General features: G+C 44.9%; 1 protein-coding gene across 4 annotated transcripts in view; it reads right to left on the bottom strand.

The window, feature by feature from the left end:
* Positions 1–5,037: 5,037 nt before the first annotated feature.
* Positions 5,038–14,535, bottom strand: part of LOC139684996 (phospholipid-transporting ATPase ID-like) — a 92,516-nt gene continuing 83,018 nt past the window's right edge. For all 4 annotated transcript variants that reach the window (XM_071581509.1, XM_071581510.1, XM_071581508.1 and 1 more), the window contains 6 exons: positions 13,790–14,013; positions 12,426–12,509; positions 11,260–11,505; positions 9,864–10,002; positions 7,202–7,332; positions 5,038–5,264 (listed from right to left, as the gene is read on the bottom strand). In XM_071581509.1, coding sequence (XP_071437610.1) covers positions 5,043–5,264; positions 7,202–7,332; positions 9,864–10,002; positions 11,260–11,505; positions 12,426–12,509; positions 13,790–14,013 — 1,046 coding nt within the window. In that variant the 3' untranslated portion in view covers positions 5,038–5,042. The remainder of the gene's footprint in view (positions 5,265–7,201; positions 7,333–9,863; positions 10,003–11,259; positions 11,506–12,425; positions 12,510–13,789; positions 14,014–14,535) is intronic.

The following is a 14,535-nucleotide window of genomic DNA, read 5'->3' as shown; positions in this document are numbered from 1 at the left end:
TTGGATCATATGTTTTCCTAATTCAGAGGAAGCCTGGCCCAGCTCCGATATCCCGCAACATCTCTTGGTGTCGGGAGCAGGGTGGCGGGGAGGTTTGGAAAAGGCCAGATCCATTTATAGCTGAAAAGTCTGGCAGAGGGCTCAGCTCCGTGTAGAAAAGCAGGAGCTGACAGCTCAGCACAGCCAGCTCCACCCAGCTGGAGATGCAGGCTGGGGGAAGAGACAGGGGGCATGAAAACCACCTCCCTTCAGTCTGGGAGGGACAGGAGAGAGGTGACTCCTCCACATTGCCAGGAAGAGAAAAAAAATTCTCATTTCTAAGTGAACTACAAAAACTAGGGCAGCAGAAGACTAGCTTTGAAAAAACTGAAGAGTAACTGAGGTGCAGACATGGCCAGAAGCACTTGCAAGTCAAGTTCAGGCTGCAGGGCTCTGTGCCCTTCTTCTGAGCCCTCCATCACATGCACTCAGCAGCAATGCAGACCACTGTCACAGGGACAGGGACAGAGCTGTCTGGGAGCTGAGGCTGGGAACCGACTCCCGCCCTCACTATTAGGAGGAATGGCAGCTCCCTCACTCCGGCATATTTACATCAGCGAACACATAAGCAGATGCAGCAAAAAGTCCTTGACTGTACTCATGGAAAAAAGCTTGCCCCAGAGGACAAGGCACCAGTTTAAAGCATCAACATGTGCAGACTTATGCTGTGATGATTTCAGCTCCACCCTATGTTGTCAGGCATGAAACAGTGAGAAAGGAGAGGTATTTATGTAGGTAAACCAATTTTGCTAACAATTGTGCATATTCACAATAAAATTAGGAAAAATTACCACTAAAGCTGTGTTAGGGATCACAGAGATGATGATGCCATAAAAAAGTAAATGCAGCCTAGACAAGGCAGTGAAATACCAGAGCTATTGTACAGGCACGATAACAGAAGCATCATGTTAAAAAAAAATCTGGTCACTCACATTTAAAAATTATAAACTCAAATGAACAGGTGCAAAAAGGCCCTGAGGGAAACAGAAAACCTATCAAACAAGAAGAAACTTAAGAACCTGGCTTGTTTAGCCTAGCCAAATGCAGGCAGTGAGTGGATAGGATTGCTGTCTAAATATATCACAGGAGACAAACAAAACTGCTGAAGCAAAAGGATAATGCTGGCACGACAACAAGAGAATAAATGCATTGTGAACACATTTATGACAAAAATTAGAGGGGGAGAAAAATAAACCACCAGAACAGGAAGCTTTCCAGTTGGAACAGCTGGGTTTAGGATGAAGTTTATGAGTGGTCTGATGGGACTGTAGGATACAGTGCCTGTGCCCACAGATATCCTTATGCTCCTGTTTCTGTTGCAGCTAGTAATTCACATGGGTCACTAATGAGATGTCTCCTTACACACCAATGATTTTGCTGAGGATCACTTCACTTGGGAACACAGGGTAAGGCTCCTCTGGCCTCCCATTTCCTAAGAGCGAGTAATGACTTCCAGGCTACAGTCAGAGGCAGAGAGTTGTATTGATACACACTGGTAAAGTGAGAGCTACCAGGCAGCATAGAAGTAATGCAGGTGTTGGAGTCAGCAACTCAAAACACCCTTGAGCTGCCTCTGCCCAAAAGCACTCGATTCCCACAGTATTAGGGGTTGCCCTGTATCACCCTGTGGGTTCAGGGGAGAGAGAAGATTTCTCGGCTCCTCTCTGATACAGTGTAACCATATTATCACCAGTTACCAAAGAATCACAGAATGGCTTGGTTAGAAAGGACCTTAGTGATCACCTTATTCCAAACCCCCTGCCAGCGGCAGAGGACATCTAACACTCATAGCCCCATCCTGACTGGCCTTGAACACTCCCAGGGATGGGACATCCTCAGCTTCTCTGGGCGACCTGTTCCAGGGCCTCACCACCATGAAAACATCATTCTCAATCCCCAAATTGCAGCCCAGTGGGGTGGCAAGTATAGGCACAACAGCAGAACAGTGTTCAAACTATGAATATTTATATTACGGAATAATAAGGGGAAAAAAAGGAGGGGGTGAAAACAAAACCCAAACTCCGTGTCAGGGATTAGTTTTTGACATAGCTATCAAGTATGAGACCATCATAAAAAGCTATAAATTATAATTTTTTGGCATTGCACAGACACCAATACAAGGTTTGATCTCCTGCGGGGGACCAAGCAGAACACCGCGCACACGAGAAATACCGACCCTCCTCCTTGCTGATGGAAAAGCCCCACTCCCCCACCGCCGACGCCCCGCCGTCCCTTACCGATCGCCCGCATCGCTCCGCTGTTTACAGTCGGTCGACGGGGCGGGCTCTCGCCGCTGCCCGCCCCCACCGGCTCCTCCGCCTAGGGATGTCTGACGTTTTCTCTAAGTTTCCTCTTAAAACATCCCAGCTAGGATGGAAAATTTTGGTATTTGAGTGTTTCCCACATCAGGACACCGGATGAAAAAAGCCTTGTCGTCTCAGATCCGTTGTCTCAGACCGTCCTCCTGCTTTAGGAGGTCCAGGAACTAACGTGCAATTCTCGTTATGAACTCCTTATATCAATTAACAGAGTGCCAAGGAATCTACCATCCCAATATTCTCTTTTTATTTAAAAAATTATTTTACAAAATCAGGAGTGATGTAGAACAGACATCACTGCCAGCTGATGTGCTTCAAATGCTGATCGTGTCAAACTACTACATAATTGTATCTGGTGCAAGCTCACCAACAGCTTTATTATCCCCTACATGTCATATCCAACATTTTCAAATCCCCTTTTAGCCAGGAGGTGAGTGCTTTGCATGTAAACCATATGAGACGAGAGGCACAGACTTTCCTTGCTTTGTCAGCACAAGGTCTGCCTCTGCTGCTCTGCAATATATTCTGCTGCATCACATGCTAGGAACAGCTTTGGTAAGGCTCTCAGACCACAGACCAGTCTGGGCATCATAGGGATGTCTGTTTATCTGCACAAATTCTCCTTTTTCCTCTAACTCTAGGGAGACTGACTGTGAAAGACATAATCCTCATCAGAAAGCCATGATTGTCTCTGCAAAGTGAATGGTAAATCAGAGAGAGGTGACAAGCACTCACTATCACAGTGGTTTCCTCAGCCTGCGTGCAGACTCTCACTTTACTTAGGTGCCTCCTTGCAGGGGAGATAACCAGATTAGAATTTGCTCCCTTTCTAGCAAGCAGCTTCTGGACACTCAAGTCCAGATCCACTCCGAGGTTCACTTTTGCACTGGCCATGCTGAAATTTAATACCACAGTTTGCAACAAAGCTCCCACAGCAGCAGGTGCAACAGACTGTAGCTTTTTCTGTACTGAGTTAAATGCAGGGAGATGAAACCTTCAATGAGAGTTTAAATAATCTCACACAGTAACTGCTGAAATTGTGACCACAGGCAGCAAGGTGTTCATGCAGACCAGATGAAATGGGGACATAGCTGGCCTGTTTCCATCATACAATGCCACTGACAGCCAGAGACTCACAGCAGAGAGTTACCCATAAATGTCAGATGACTGCTGCACAAAAAAATCCAATTCAAAATGCGAAAAGAGTCTAATTGTATAAAGGAGCTGGAAAAAAAATCCTAACCCAGCCAGGGCTGCTTAGTCCTCTGCACAAAAAAAGCTGCATTTAGACAGCTCAGCAGTGCTGGCAGGACAAACTCTCACGTTGTCACGCTGGCCTTCCACCCAGTAACCCGGCTGATCATGGAGCTGGTGAAACAAAACAGTGAGCAAATCCCACTCCCTCAAGATCACCATGACTTTGGCTGCATCTGTGCATTTTAGGTCCCTCTGCTGGCAGTCAGTCTGGTAGGATTTTCAGCTCTCTCCAACCCATATTTGACAGACAACCTGTTCCCAAATAAAATCTGAGCCAGCACAGAGAAACACTGCAACAGCTTCTGAGGCCTCGCTAAGTTCCTCTGAATCCTGACCATACTGCTCATCAGGGAGGGTGACGAGCCACCAGGGAGATTGATCCCTTACACTCAGCTACAGCACCAGTGAAGTAAAGGCTATTTCAGATGCTAGCCATGAAATAGCATTTCTGCCTTCAATACTGCTTGTGTAACCCCCATTAAGCCAGATGTGTGTGCACCTCAGTCTGCATACACAGACAGATGGGGGAGATACCTAGTGCTGGCAGCTCAGGTGAGCCCCAACCCAGGTTTCTCAGGTTCAGATTTTATTATTTGATCCATATGGGAGTCTGAGCACCTTCTGCTCTTTTAAATTAAATGGCTGGTGCCTATTTACAAAACTTGAGAAGGCTCTGAGGACAATGAACTTTTGCAGGAGCAGATTTGCAATGCAGATAAACAGGGCAGGCTGATGGGTGTCAACTTCTTGTCCCTTGACTAAGTAAAGGTTTGTATGAGCTTACAGCACTTCCCAATGGCAGATGTGGTGGTGTTTGGGCACTGGCCATCTCTTGAAAAAGTGGATTACAGTCAAAAGGCTACAAAATTAAAAATGTTACAAAGATTGTGGATTTGGGGGTTGTGTGGCTGGACCTAAGGCACACCTGGGGTCAATATTGTCACCCCAGTAATACGGTCCAGAGTGGATTCATGAAGAAAACAAAGGCACAAGAATAAGAAAGACATCGCCAACTCAGCCTTTCCCTCAGACTGGACTTCTCAATGTTCTGAGGTATGGCTGTTAAAGGGAGGGGGGAAAATAGCATTATGAGCAATTTTGGGGAGCGGAGATGCCTCCTGCAGCATGTTCTCTCCTGTTCCATGGAGGCCCTTTGGGATACCATATAACTCCAGGTTACAATTCACCCTGCCCCACCTTTCCCAGCAGCAGCACAGGTCTTTGGAAAAGAGGCTGGAATCAGAAGATGCACGTGGCTGAAAAGAAAGGCCCAAGTCCTTGATTTGGTAGTCCAGAGGGCATAACTCTGGGCAGCCACTGGCTCAGTCCTCTCCTGACAGCCCTTTACTTTGGTTTGCTTTGCTATTTTGGGGGGGGGAAGTTTTGTCCTTTATCTTCTTTTTCTTTTTTCTCTCTTTTTTTTTTTTTTTACAATCCTTTGTGTTTATGTTTGTCACTATTTGGTGAAAATGTTCCTGTTGTGGCAAAAGGTGATTTTGGCCGCATGTTTCTCCCAGACATAATGAGTGCTCCAAAGCCGTGCTGATGAGAGAAGGCGTAGCCAGAGCGGCGGGTGCTGGTCCGGCGCAGGCGTCTCTTGGGTGAGGGTGGAGGTGGTCGCTTTTTGGCTTCTTTGATCTTGAGCAGGACCTGAAATCAGAAGATGGGAAAAGTGCAAAGTGCATCATTATTCACAAGCACCATAGAACAGGAGCAGAGAAAGGGAAGCAAAGGCAGCAATCCAAAGCCAACAATGACTGGCAAAATGGGAGGATGGCAGGAGGGGATGCAGAGCAGCAACTGAACTGGCAGCACAGGGTGGCAGCCTGGTAAAAGGAAAAAGCAATCTTATTCTAAAAAGCATTCATGGGAGTGTCATCTGTAAGTCATGGGAGGGGATGATTTCCATCTATTGTTCTTCACAGCTCTGTAATGCCTCGGTTGGAGTATTACTGCAGCTCTTTCAGGAACTTGAGTCAAATCCCCAAAATGTGAAAATCATCTTGACCATTGTCAAAAGCCCAGAAAACAAATGAGGAAACACTTAAGAATTGGCATATTTAATATAGAAAAAACAAACTACTAAAGGGGATTGCTGATATGTAAAAGCTTTTTATGATGAGAATTATTATCATAACAGAATTACAGAATCACAGAGTGGTTTGGGTTGGAAGGGACCTTGAGGACCATCTCATTCCAATCCTCCTGCCACTACACCAGGTTGATCAACATGTCATGCAACCTGGCCTCGAACACTTACAGGTATCAATAGATTCTTGTACTCCTTTCCAGAAGGGAAATAAATTTTGCACTTTATTTGCAGGTCATGTGCCTTCTGCTCCCACATGGCCACTGAGTTAATCTGCGGTCAAGCACGTTTTCAGAAAGGGGCTATCTAATGCAGGAGGCTGGTATTGAGTGCCTGTGGTTCAGCAGAATCCCTGGCTGCTGGACTCCGGTGCTTCCTGCTTGGCACAGTATTAGCAGCAGGTACTTGGCCTCACTAAGAATCAAGTCTTTTTACTGCCAACTGGGAAACTCTGTACAGCAGAAAACCCAAATACTCCTTTCCTGTGACCATCCAGTTCCCAGAGGAGGCAGTTTTGTACTAGAGAGAGAGATGTCCTAACTCAGCACTGAGGCTTGGATTCTGGGTGACAGCTGTGTTTTACTTCTATTCAACTGAGGGGTAAACTCAGCCTGTTTTTACACCCCTGAACTGCCTGTAACTGTGTCCCAAGGACCTCCCGGGCCTAGTACTCTTCTCTAGCACCCACCTGCCCTCTCTGCAAGGGCTGAGAATTCCCCTAACTCGTTCTCCTACAGTTGTAGATAACCTAGGGACTCCACGGACATCATGAGAATGACCAGGGAGGGCATCAGCTGCAGTGCATGTGCTTGGGGGCTGTTCTCTGACACCAGTTCCTGACAGCTCGGTGCAGGGAGACGAAGGAAGCACGAGGTGGCAGCAGCATTCAGCAGATGCTCCTTTTCAGAAACGAGCCCGGGGAGCTCTGTGTGTGCTGATGTTTCTTGTCTGCAATGAGCCATGCACTTGCTGCCCACTCCATTACTCCCAGCCTCTCCTTGCCCTAGTGCCCTCATCCTCATATTCCCGGAGATGAGAGGGCAGCTGGTTTCAGAGGGGGCATACAAGCACTGTTACAAAAGAAGTAAATTCTGAAATAATAAAAAACCAAAACAAGCAGCAAAATGTCTGCCTGGGTGGAGGGTGGAGGTCTGTGGTCTGCCAGGCTAAAAACTGCACAGCAGCAGGGCAGGAGAAACACACCACTCCTTTGCCACTGAGCCACAGTGCTTAACCCCTGCACCTAAAAATAGTGCAGCTTTCCTGCCTCAGAGCAATCTAATCCACATCTAAATAATCTCAGCCTTGGCCACAGCTCCAGATGGTTTGAACTGTGCCAAACCCCAAATTCAATCCTTCTTCTCAAGGGAGTAGGAGACAGACGAATGGCAGCACTTGCATGGACAGGGACACACATTCCAAGTGATGCCAAGGCCATGGCTCCATGGTAAACGTAGGCCATAGCAAGCAGGATTTCTGTTTTAATAAGATATCTTACTTTATCACTGGGAGTTGGCTTTAACTGAGCCTTCAGGAATCGAAAGCCAACCACAGGCAGCACGCAGAGAGTGATGCTGAGGAAGATTGCTAGCCACACATTTGGTTGGCTGAGGGTGTTTCGAGCTGTACCTGAAAAGCAAAAGCGTGATTAAAACAGTAAAAGCAGCACCTCTTATTCACCTGAACCTCTTGCTCTCTCAGTCTGAAGCACTTGGCAAACAGACCAAATATAAGGCAGAGACCATCTCCAACAGCAAAATCCACTGGCTGTGGAGATGGCAGCAATGCCAGTGTCACTGACACAAGCAAAGAAAAATGCAACATCCAGACACAATTGCAGCAACAACCCCGAGAGACAAGGGTGGCACAGTGTCTTTTCAAAGAGTCGAATAACTGCAAAAGATTTATATAAATATTCAGGAGATCATCCGAAGTCCAGCCCTCCTACCTTTTGCCAGGACTCCAGTGCAAAAGGAGGAATACTACTTTCTTGCTTTCCAGTACCATTTCCTGAAGCATATGGAATACTGCTCTCACTCTGACTGCCCAGCAGATAATCGGAATCACAGCCCTTTATGAGAGGAGCATGTGTAGCTCTGAATATCTGCACAGACAGTGTAGCCTAATGGGTGAATTGGCAGAACTACTGCCGTGTGCTGGTGTATCACTGACACTTTCTTTGAAACCCAAGTGCTCATTTCTGGCTTCTCCAAAATTGAATGAATATAAAATAGAAAAAACATTCTGCAAAACTCTCATTACAGGGCTTAATGATGCTGTTGTTGGCAGTAAAGTTGCTGAATGTTTTCTTTCCAGTTGGCCAAATTTTGTGGTAATACAATTCCACTGAAATTAAGTAAACAAGTTGTCCCCATCCAGACTAGAAATACTTTCCTTAAAAGTGACCTTATTAAGTGTTTCTCAGTGTTATGGTGTCCTAGTTCAGCAGGTGGAACCAGTTATCACTGTGTGTGGGTGATCAAAGCTGTGTATTCTACCCCCTCTATTCATGTCCCAAGAACAATGGACCATTTGCAGCAGCTGCCCAGGGAGTCATTAGCACCTTCACACCCAGCCTGAGGGGGCGTGGCTGCTAATGGGCCATCAACAGCTAAGGGATACCCCATGACCCACAGAGTTAATCACCCATTGTGTGAGTCCCTGCCCTGGGGGAGGGACTGGGGGTTCCCTGAGCGTACATAAGGGGTGGGTAAGAAGACCTTGGGAACCCCTTGTTGGATCCAGAGGAGCAGCAAGACCTTAATAGGAGGAGACCACTACTCTCGACCAGACAATGACTGCCACTCTTGATCAGACTACAGTCATCGCCTGCACCAACAGGTTTTTTCACTTCCTTTTGCTTTGGACTTGGAGGAACCACGCAGGTTTCAGCACAAGGGCAAACAAACCCCTTTGGGTTTGTGCCCCAGGACACTGGGTTATACTGCTGGGTTTTGTGAGTTAAAAGCAATTTCTCCTGGTACCATTGTATTTATTGTAATATAATTATTAAATTGTAGCTCTGACTTATAATCTCTCTTGTGTTGAGTTCATTTCCCCTGCTGGTTTACCTTTAAACCAGCACATCTGGCTAGTTTGACAACATAGTAAAAAGAAAGCAGATAGGGATATCCCTAGCAAGTGAGTTAGAAACATCACAGAATCATTAAGTTTGGAAAAAACCTTCAAGATCATCCAGTCCAACCATTCACCAATTTTTGGAAACTGAACGGGCATGCTGTCTTTTGTCACTCAGTGTTTTTGGTATTAAAAGCCATCTCACAGTGGATGTGATCATCTACTTGAAAAATATGTTGTAACAACTGACCTGCATCTCAGATAGCTCTAAATTGGTTAAGGCCCTTGATATTGCAGTGGAGATAGGCAGAACAAGTTTTGCTAAACAAGTAATCCGAAAATAAAGGCATTGATTAATACAAAAATCTGACACTTGAAACACAAAGTTTTGGGATTTCAGAAGTAGAGACTCATAACAATGTTGTATTAATATTGGCTATGGATGTACAGAGCTATTAAAAACATCCAAATTACTTTGCTACACTTGCATGTTCCTCCTGGTTGAAGTGTCAGGACACAGACTTGTTTTTATGTACAATTTTTTGCAAGTGCTCAGAAATCTGTCATATAGAATAACTACAAAGACTTGGTCATCACTGTAGTTTTTGTTATTGTTGTTTTGAATTTGCCATTTAACCTGGCAGAAGGCTCACCATAATCACATGGCATCTAACTGGACATTGTACTTCCAAGCTTTCCTATGCCAAAATGTTAAATTATTTACAAGAAGCACATATCCTTCTGCTAATAAAATGTTCCTAGATATCTGTAAGAACTGGACACTTGGAACTCAAATATAAAAGAGCTGTAGAAAACATTCCAGCCAGCTCAATACACTTATTTAAAGGACCATTCCTGTGACTGAGAATGTCCACTCTTACTCAAGAAAGTGAACATGGCACACATTCACCTGGATGGATGGAATTCAAAATAAGTATTCCCAGCAAGGATCAGAAATATCCTGGCATTTCTTGTAGAACAGGCAATCAGTATATACTGAAATATACTTAGAAATACTTGACAGATTTAAGCCCTGCAGTATGTCCATTTTGAGTGCAATCCAGATTCGCCCCAAGGCTTACCAACAAAGGGAAAGGCGGCTGTGAAGATCAGGTACATGCCATCACTATACATGGTGAATGTGATAGCAAAATAAACAGAAAGGCTGCCCCAGATGAAGAACTGGTTCACAACTGTCCAGTAAGAGGTGTCCAAGCCAATCTGAAAAAGGGAGCAATACAGATATTGTCAATGCCTTCGCTATTTTGCAGATCTGTGCTGAACAGAGCTTATCCTATATTTTGTACGTCATTCCGAGACTGCTATTTGTTCAAGTCTCAAGAAGTAACAAGTCACAAACCACAGGATGCTGGGAAACAATTCAAGGCAAACATTACTACCTTTGTCCTGCTGTTTCACTCTTCTCAAGCATTTATCAGTGGACAGTACTGGAAACAGGATATCAAGAGACCTTAAGGACCATCTCATTCCAACCCCTGCCATGGAAAGGGGCACCTTGCACTAGACCAGGTTTTTCAAAGCCCTGTTCAGCTTGGCCTTGAACATTGCCCAGGATGGGACATCCACAACTTCTCTGGGCAACCTGTTCTAGTGCCTCACCACCCTCTGTTGTCCTATCACTACATGGCCTCAGAAATAGTCCCTCTCCAGCTTTCTTATGAGCCCTCTTTAAGTACTGGAAAGCCAAAATGAGTTCTCCTTGGAGCCATCTCTTCTCCAGGCTGAACAACTCCAACACTGTCTTCTTAGCAGAGGTGCTCCAGCCCTACTGATCACTTTCATGGCCCTTCTCTGGACTTGCTTCAGTAGGTTCACCCCCTTCTTGTCCTGAGGGCCCCAGAGGTGGACACAATAAGTTCAAATGAGCCCCACCCCCAAGCTGTGATCTAGCATTGAAAGTTAGGAGAAGGAGCCTTCAGGACCCCAAACAGCAGAAACCAATATCCAGGGAGGCCTGATTGACTGGTTTTCTCCAAAGAAATCTCTCTCATCCTGATGGTATCATCTGAATTTTCTGCTACCCCGGTCTAAGGTACTTCTTGCAGTGAGTGCAGACCTAGCATCCGCATCATGCATGAGCCAGGTTCCACAGATAGCTACATAAGGGAGAACCTATAAATAACTGAGAGCAGACAAACAGTCCTGCACTTCAAAGCCTTCCGATAAAACTAGAACTAGTCACTGTCTATTACATGCCTTAACTGATTTGTCTGCTATGACTGCAAACTTCTCAAGGCAAAGATTCTGCTTTCTTGTAACCCTGATCTTTCATAACATATAAATCTGTTCTGTTGAACAAAACAAGGTTATTGTGGCATCAAGAATGCAATAATTTTTTTAGCAAGAATGCAAGATACAGCAGCAAATACAATGCCATCAAGACCCCAAGTGTCCCTCCAGATGCTGCCATCATGAATCAACAACTAATTCCTAAAAATATTACCTGGGGTGCCTTACCTGTACAGACACCACAATCAGTAAGCAGGTCTGGGCCATCAAAGCAAAGGACTGGTAGTCAGCAATGGCCTTCCCATCACTCCTCATTGAATTGTACATGGCCCCGTAGGGGATGAAGAAGAGGATGAGGGAACTGTAAATCCCTTGCAACATGCACTTTACAAACACCACTTTGTTAAAATAGAGGTTTTGCTGGCCAGGCACATATAGTTGAGGAAATAGCATGCTCCAACGATCATCCACATCCTGAAAGCAAAGGAGATGGTCAGATTTGCTGACAGCTGCCCAACCAAGCACACAGACCACTTAAGGCTGCCATGTCCCTCCAACATGAATTTCCATGAGAAAAGGCTTAGTACACAGTTCATTCAGTTGTGCTTACTAGCATGGCACATTCCAACATCACCTAGGCATACTTGCCATGTTGTATTTCACCTTTCTTGTGCTGAAAAAATTGACAGCTGATGAAAAAAATTGATATACACTTCATCTAAAGCAGACTGCATGGTCTGCTCTCCAGAGTTGACTGGAAGCTAAGGGTTGGAAAATACTTCTCCAGGCTCAACATACAGGCCAGGCTGTCTGCGTCAGACCCCTTAAGTGTCCAGAGCTGAACACTGTGAACCACTGCAGAGTAGCCAGCTCCTATTTATTTAACTTGTAAAGTAGATATAGAAACAGCTTTATTGCTCCTATGTCTTGCCAAACAGTAGCAGTGAGGTAGAAATGTGTGTGAGAAACTATCACAGAAAAACCTCACTAGAAGGCTGAACCTGGAAAATCTGGCTTCAAAGATCTAGTTAATTAATTGTTTTGTCTGGTCATTAGAAAGTAACTCGTCAGGCTTCAGGGACACAGCTAGTAGAATATGACTGCTTCAGGGAAGTGCTTCAATGGCAGCTTGTACTGCAAGCAGCAGCCTAACCCAAAAGCCAATCCTCACAGGACTATCTAAATATAAATCATATGACTAGGAGGGGATACACCATCTCCCTTGTGGATCCTTCTTTTTGCGGTCTAAGTTCTCAATGGCAGAAGAGCATTTCACGGGTTACCACAGTATCTAGCTAAAAGGTCAGCTGCTTTTGCTTCATGGGACCAGCTCAAAGCACCTGGAGACAAAGCACCTAGGAAAAAAAACCCAGAAGTGGTGACAGAAACAATACCTGATCGAAGAGACTCATTCCTAGCACTGGGAGGGAGGTATATACCAAATTGTAAAGCGTAATGAACCACTCATCATAGACAGTCTGGAAAAAACATAACAGAGCATGAAGTTAGCAAAAAGCTGTCTTTTCAATTTCTTTGAAAGTATGTGCAATTCAATGCTGCAACATCTTGTTTTGATATGTTACTGAGATGAAAGGGATGACTCAAGCTCAGCATCCCTAAACAGCCCAGTTTGCTCAGCACCCACTGCTGCTGCAGCCAGAGCAGCATCCCTCTGCACCACTCTGCACCTGCCCTACCTGCACCCCTAGGCCCTGACTATCTGCACTCCCCATGGCTGGGTTTGGTTGGAAGGTGATTTGTCTTGAACAAACTCCAGTTTTATCACTGTAAATGTGTTCCTCTTCCAAGTTGCTCACACACACAGGGTGAAACTGCTTTCTGCAAATATGCTAACGGGGCAAGCAAAAGTCTTGCAAGATCTACAGCAAACTGTGTCATCACCTTATGGCTGTAATCACTTTGAATACTTTTGAAAACCTGCAAGCGATGTATGTGCTTCATAATGCACCTAAATGCCACGGAAGGTTAGGTTGGATATTAAGAAAAATTCTTCCCTCAAAGAGTGGCCAGTGGTCAAAACATGTATGGATGTGGCACTGGGGACACGGTTTAGTGGCAAACATGGCAGTGTTGGGTTAATGGTTGAGAGATCTTTTCTAACCTTAATGATTCTACAATTCTCTATATGTCTGCGGGAATCTGTCCTCCAGCAGCAGCACAATGAAGGCAGCAGTATCTGCTTTATACCTTTTATACATGACTGAAGAAGACAGACTTGAGTCTGTTCAGTGAGGTGGGAGGAATAGCTTAGGTTTTGTCCTTATAAAATGTTTCCAGGTACTCTGCTTGAAAAACATTAGACAGAATCATAGAATGGTTTGGGTTGGAAGGAACCTGTAAAGGGACCCTGCAATCAGCAGGAACTTGTTCAACCAGATCAGGTTACTCAGAGCCCTGTCCAACCTGACCTTGAGTGTTTCCAGGAATGAGACATCCACCACCTCTCTGGACAACCTGCGCAATTGTTTTACCACGTTCTTTGTAGAAAACTTCTTCCTGTATATAATCTATGTTTACTTTAAAACCATACCCTTTGTCTTATCACAAGAGACCTTGCTAAGAAGTTCCCCTCCAGCTGTCTAGTACCCTCTTTAGGTACTGGAAGCTGCTTTAATTTCTCTCTAGAGCCTTCCCATCTCCCAGCTGAACCACTCCAGCTCTCTCAGCCTGTCTTCACAGGAGAGGTGCTGCCCTCTGATCATCTTTGTAGCCCTGAGAGAACAGAAGTTGGACCTACCTGTGCTGAGAAGCCAGAGAAGAAGCCATACCAGAAATGCACTAAGGTGAAGGCAAAATTCTTATAGAAGAAGTATTTGAGGAACTTGCACATGCGGATGTAGGACCACCGACCGTGGACCAAGAGCAGGCGCTGCAGGTAACGGAACTGTGCAAAGGAGAAGTCACTGGACAAGACTGCCTGCATCCCCTCCTGGCCACTGATACCAACCCCAATGTGGGCAGCTGCAACAAGAAGGTTATTGATCACATCATTACACTGAGAGTTTTGCTTACCTAATTTTTAAAATTAGTTCCCTGCACTGGAACACTGTTAATTCCCTTGCAGCCTTCATAAAAAGTCATATGCAAAGTTATCTAAAAAGGGAAGTAGTATTTTGGAGCACTAATTCTTTCAGCAGCAGTATGATTTTGGCTCTGTGATACATTTCCCATAACCAGGCTTTTATTATTTGAATGAAGTTATTGGTTCAATGACAATTTATATTTTCTTTCTTAGTGCTTTCCAACAGCACAAATGCTGTTCGTAACAGCTGCTGTTATGAAAAGAATTACTTTCATTTGTATTAACATGTGACTGACATTTTACATGCATGCACATCCTTCCAGCAGCCTTAAAACATCATCACAGGCAAGCAAAACCTTTAAACCATTTTTAGATTTCTCAGACACTGTGCTACAAGGCAGACTGCAGCCTTTTTACATTTCCTGAGCTTTATTAGTTCAATCAAATAATTAGATAGAAGA

This window comes from Pithys albifrons, chromosome Z, assembly GCF_047495875.1.
Source record: "Pithys albifrons albifrons isolate INPA30051 chromosome Z, PitAlb_v1, whole genome shotgun sequence".
NCBI lineage: Eukaryota > Metazoa > Chordata > Aves > Passeriformes > Thamnophilidae > Pithys > Pithys albifrons.
This window is presented reverse-complemented; position numbering and strand designations above follow the sequence as displayed.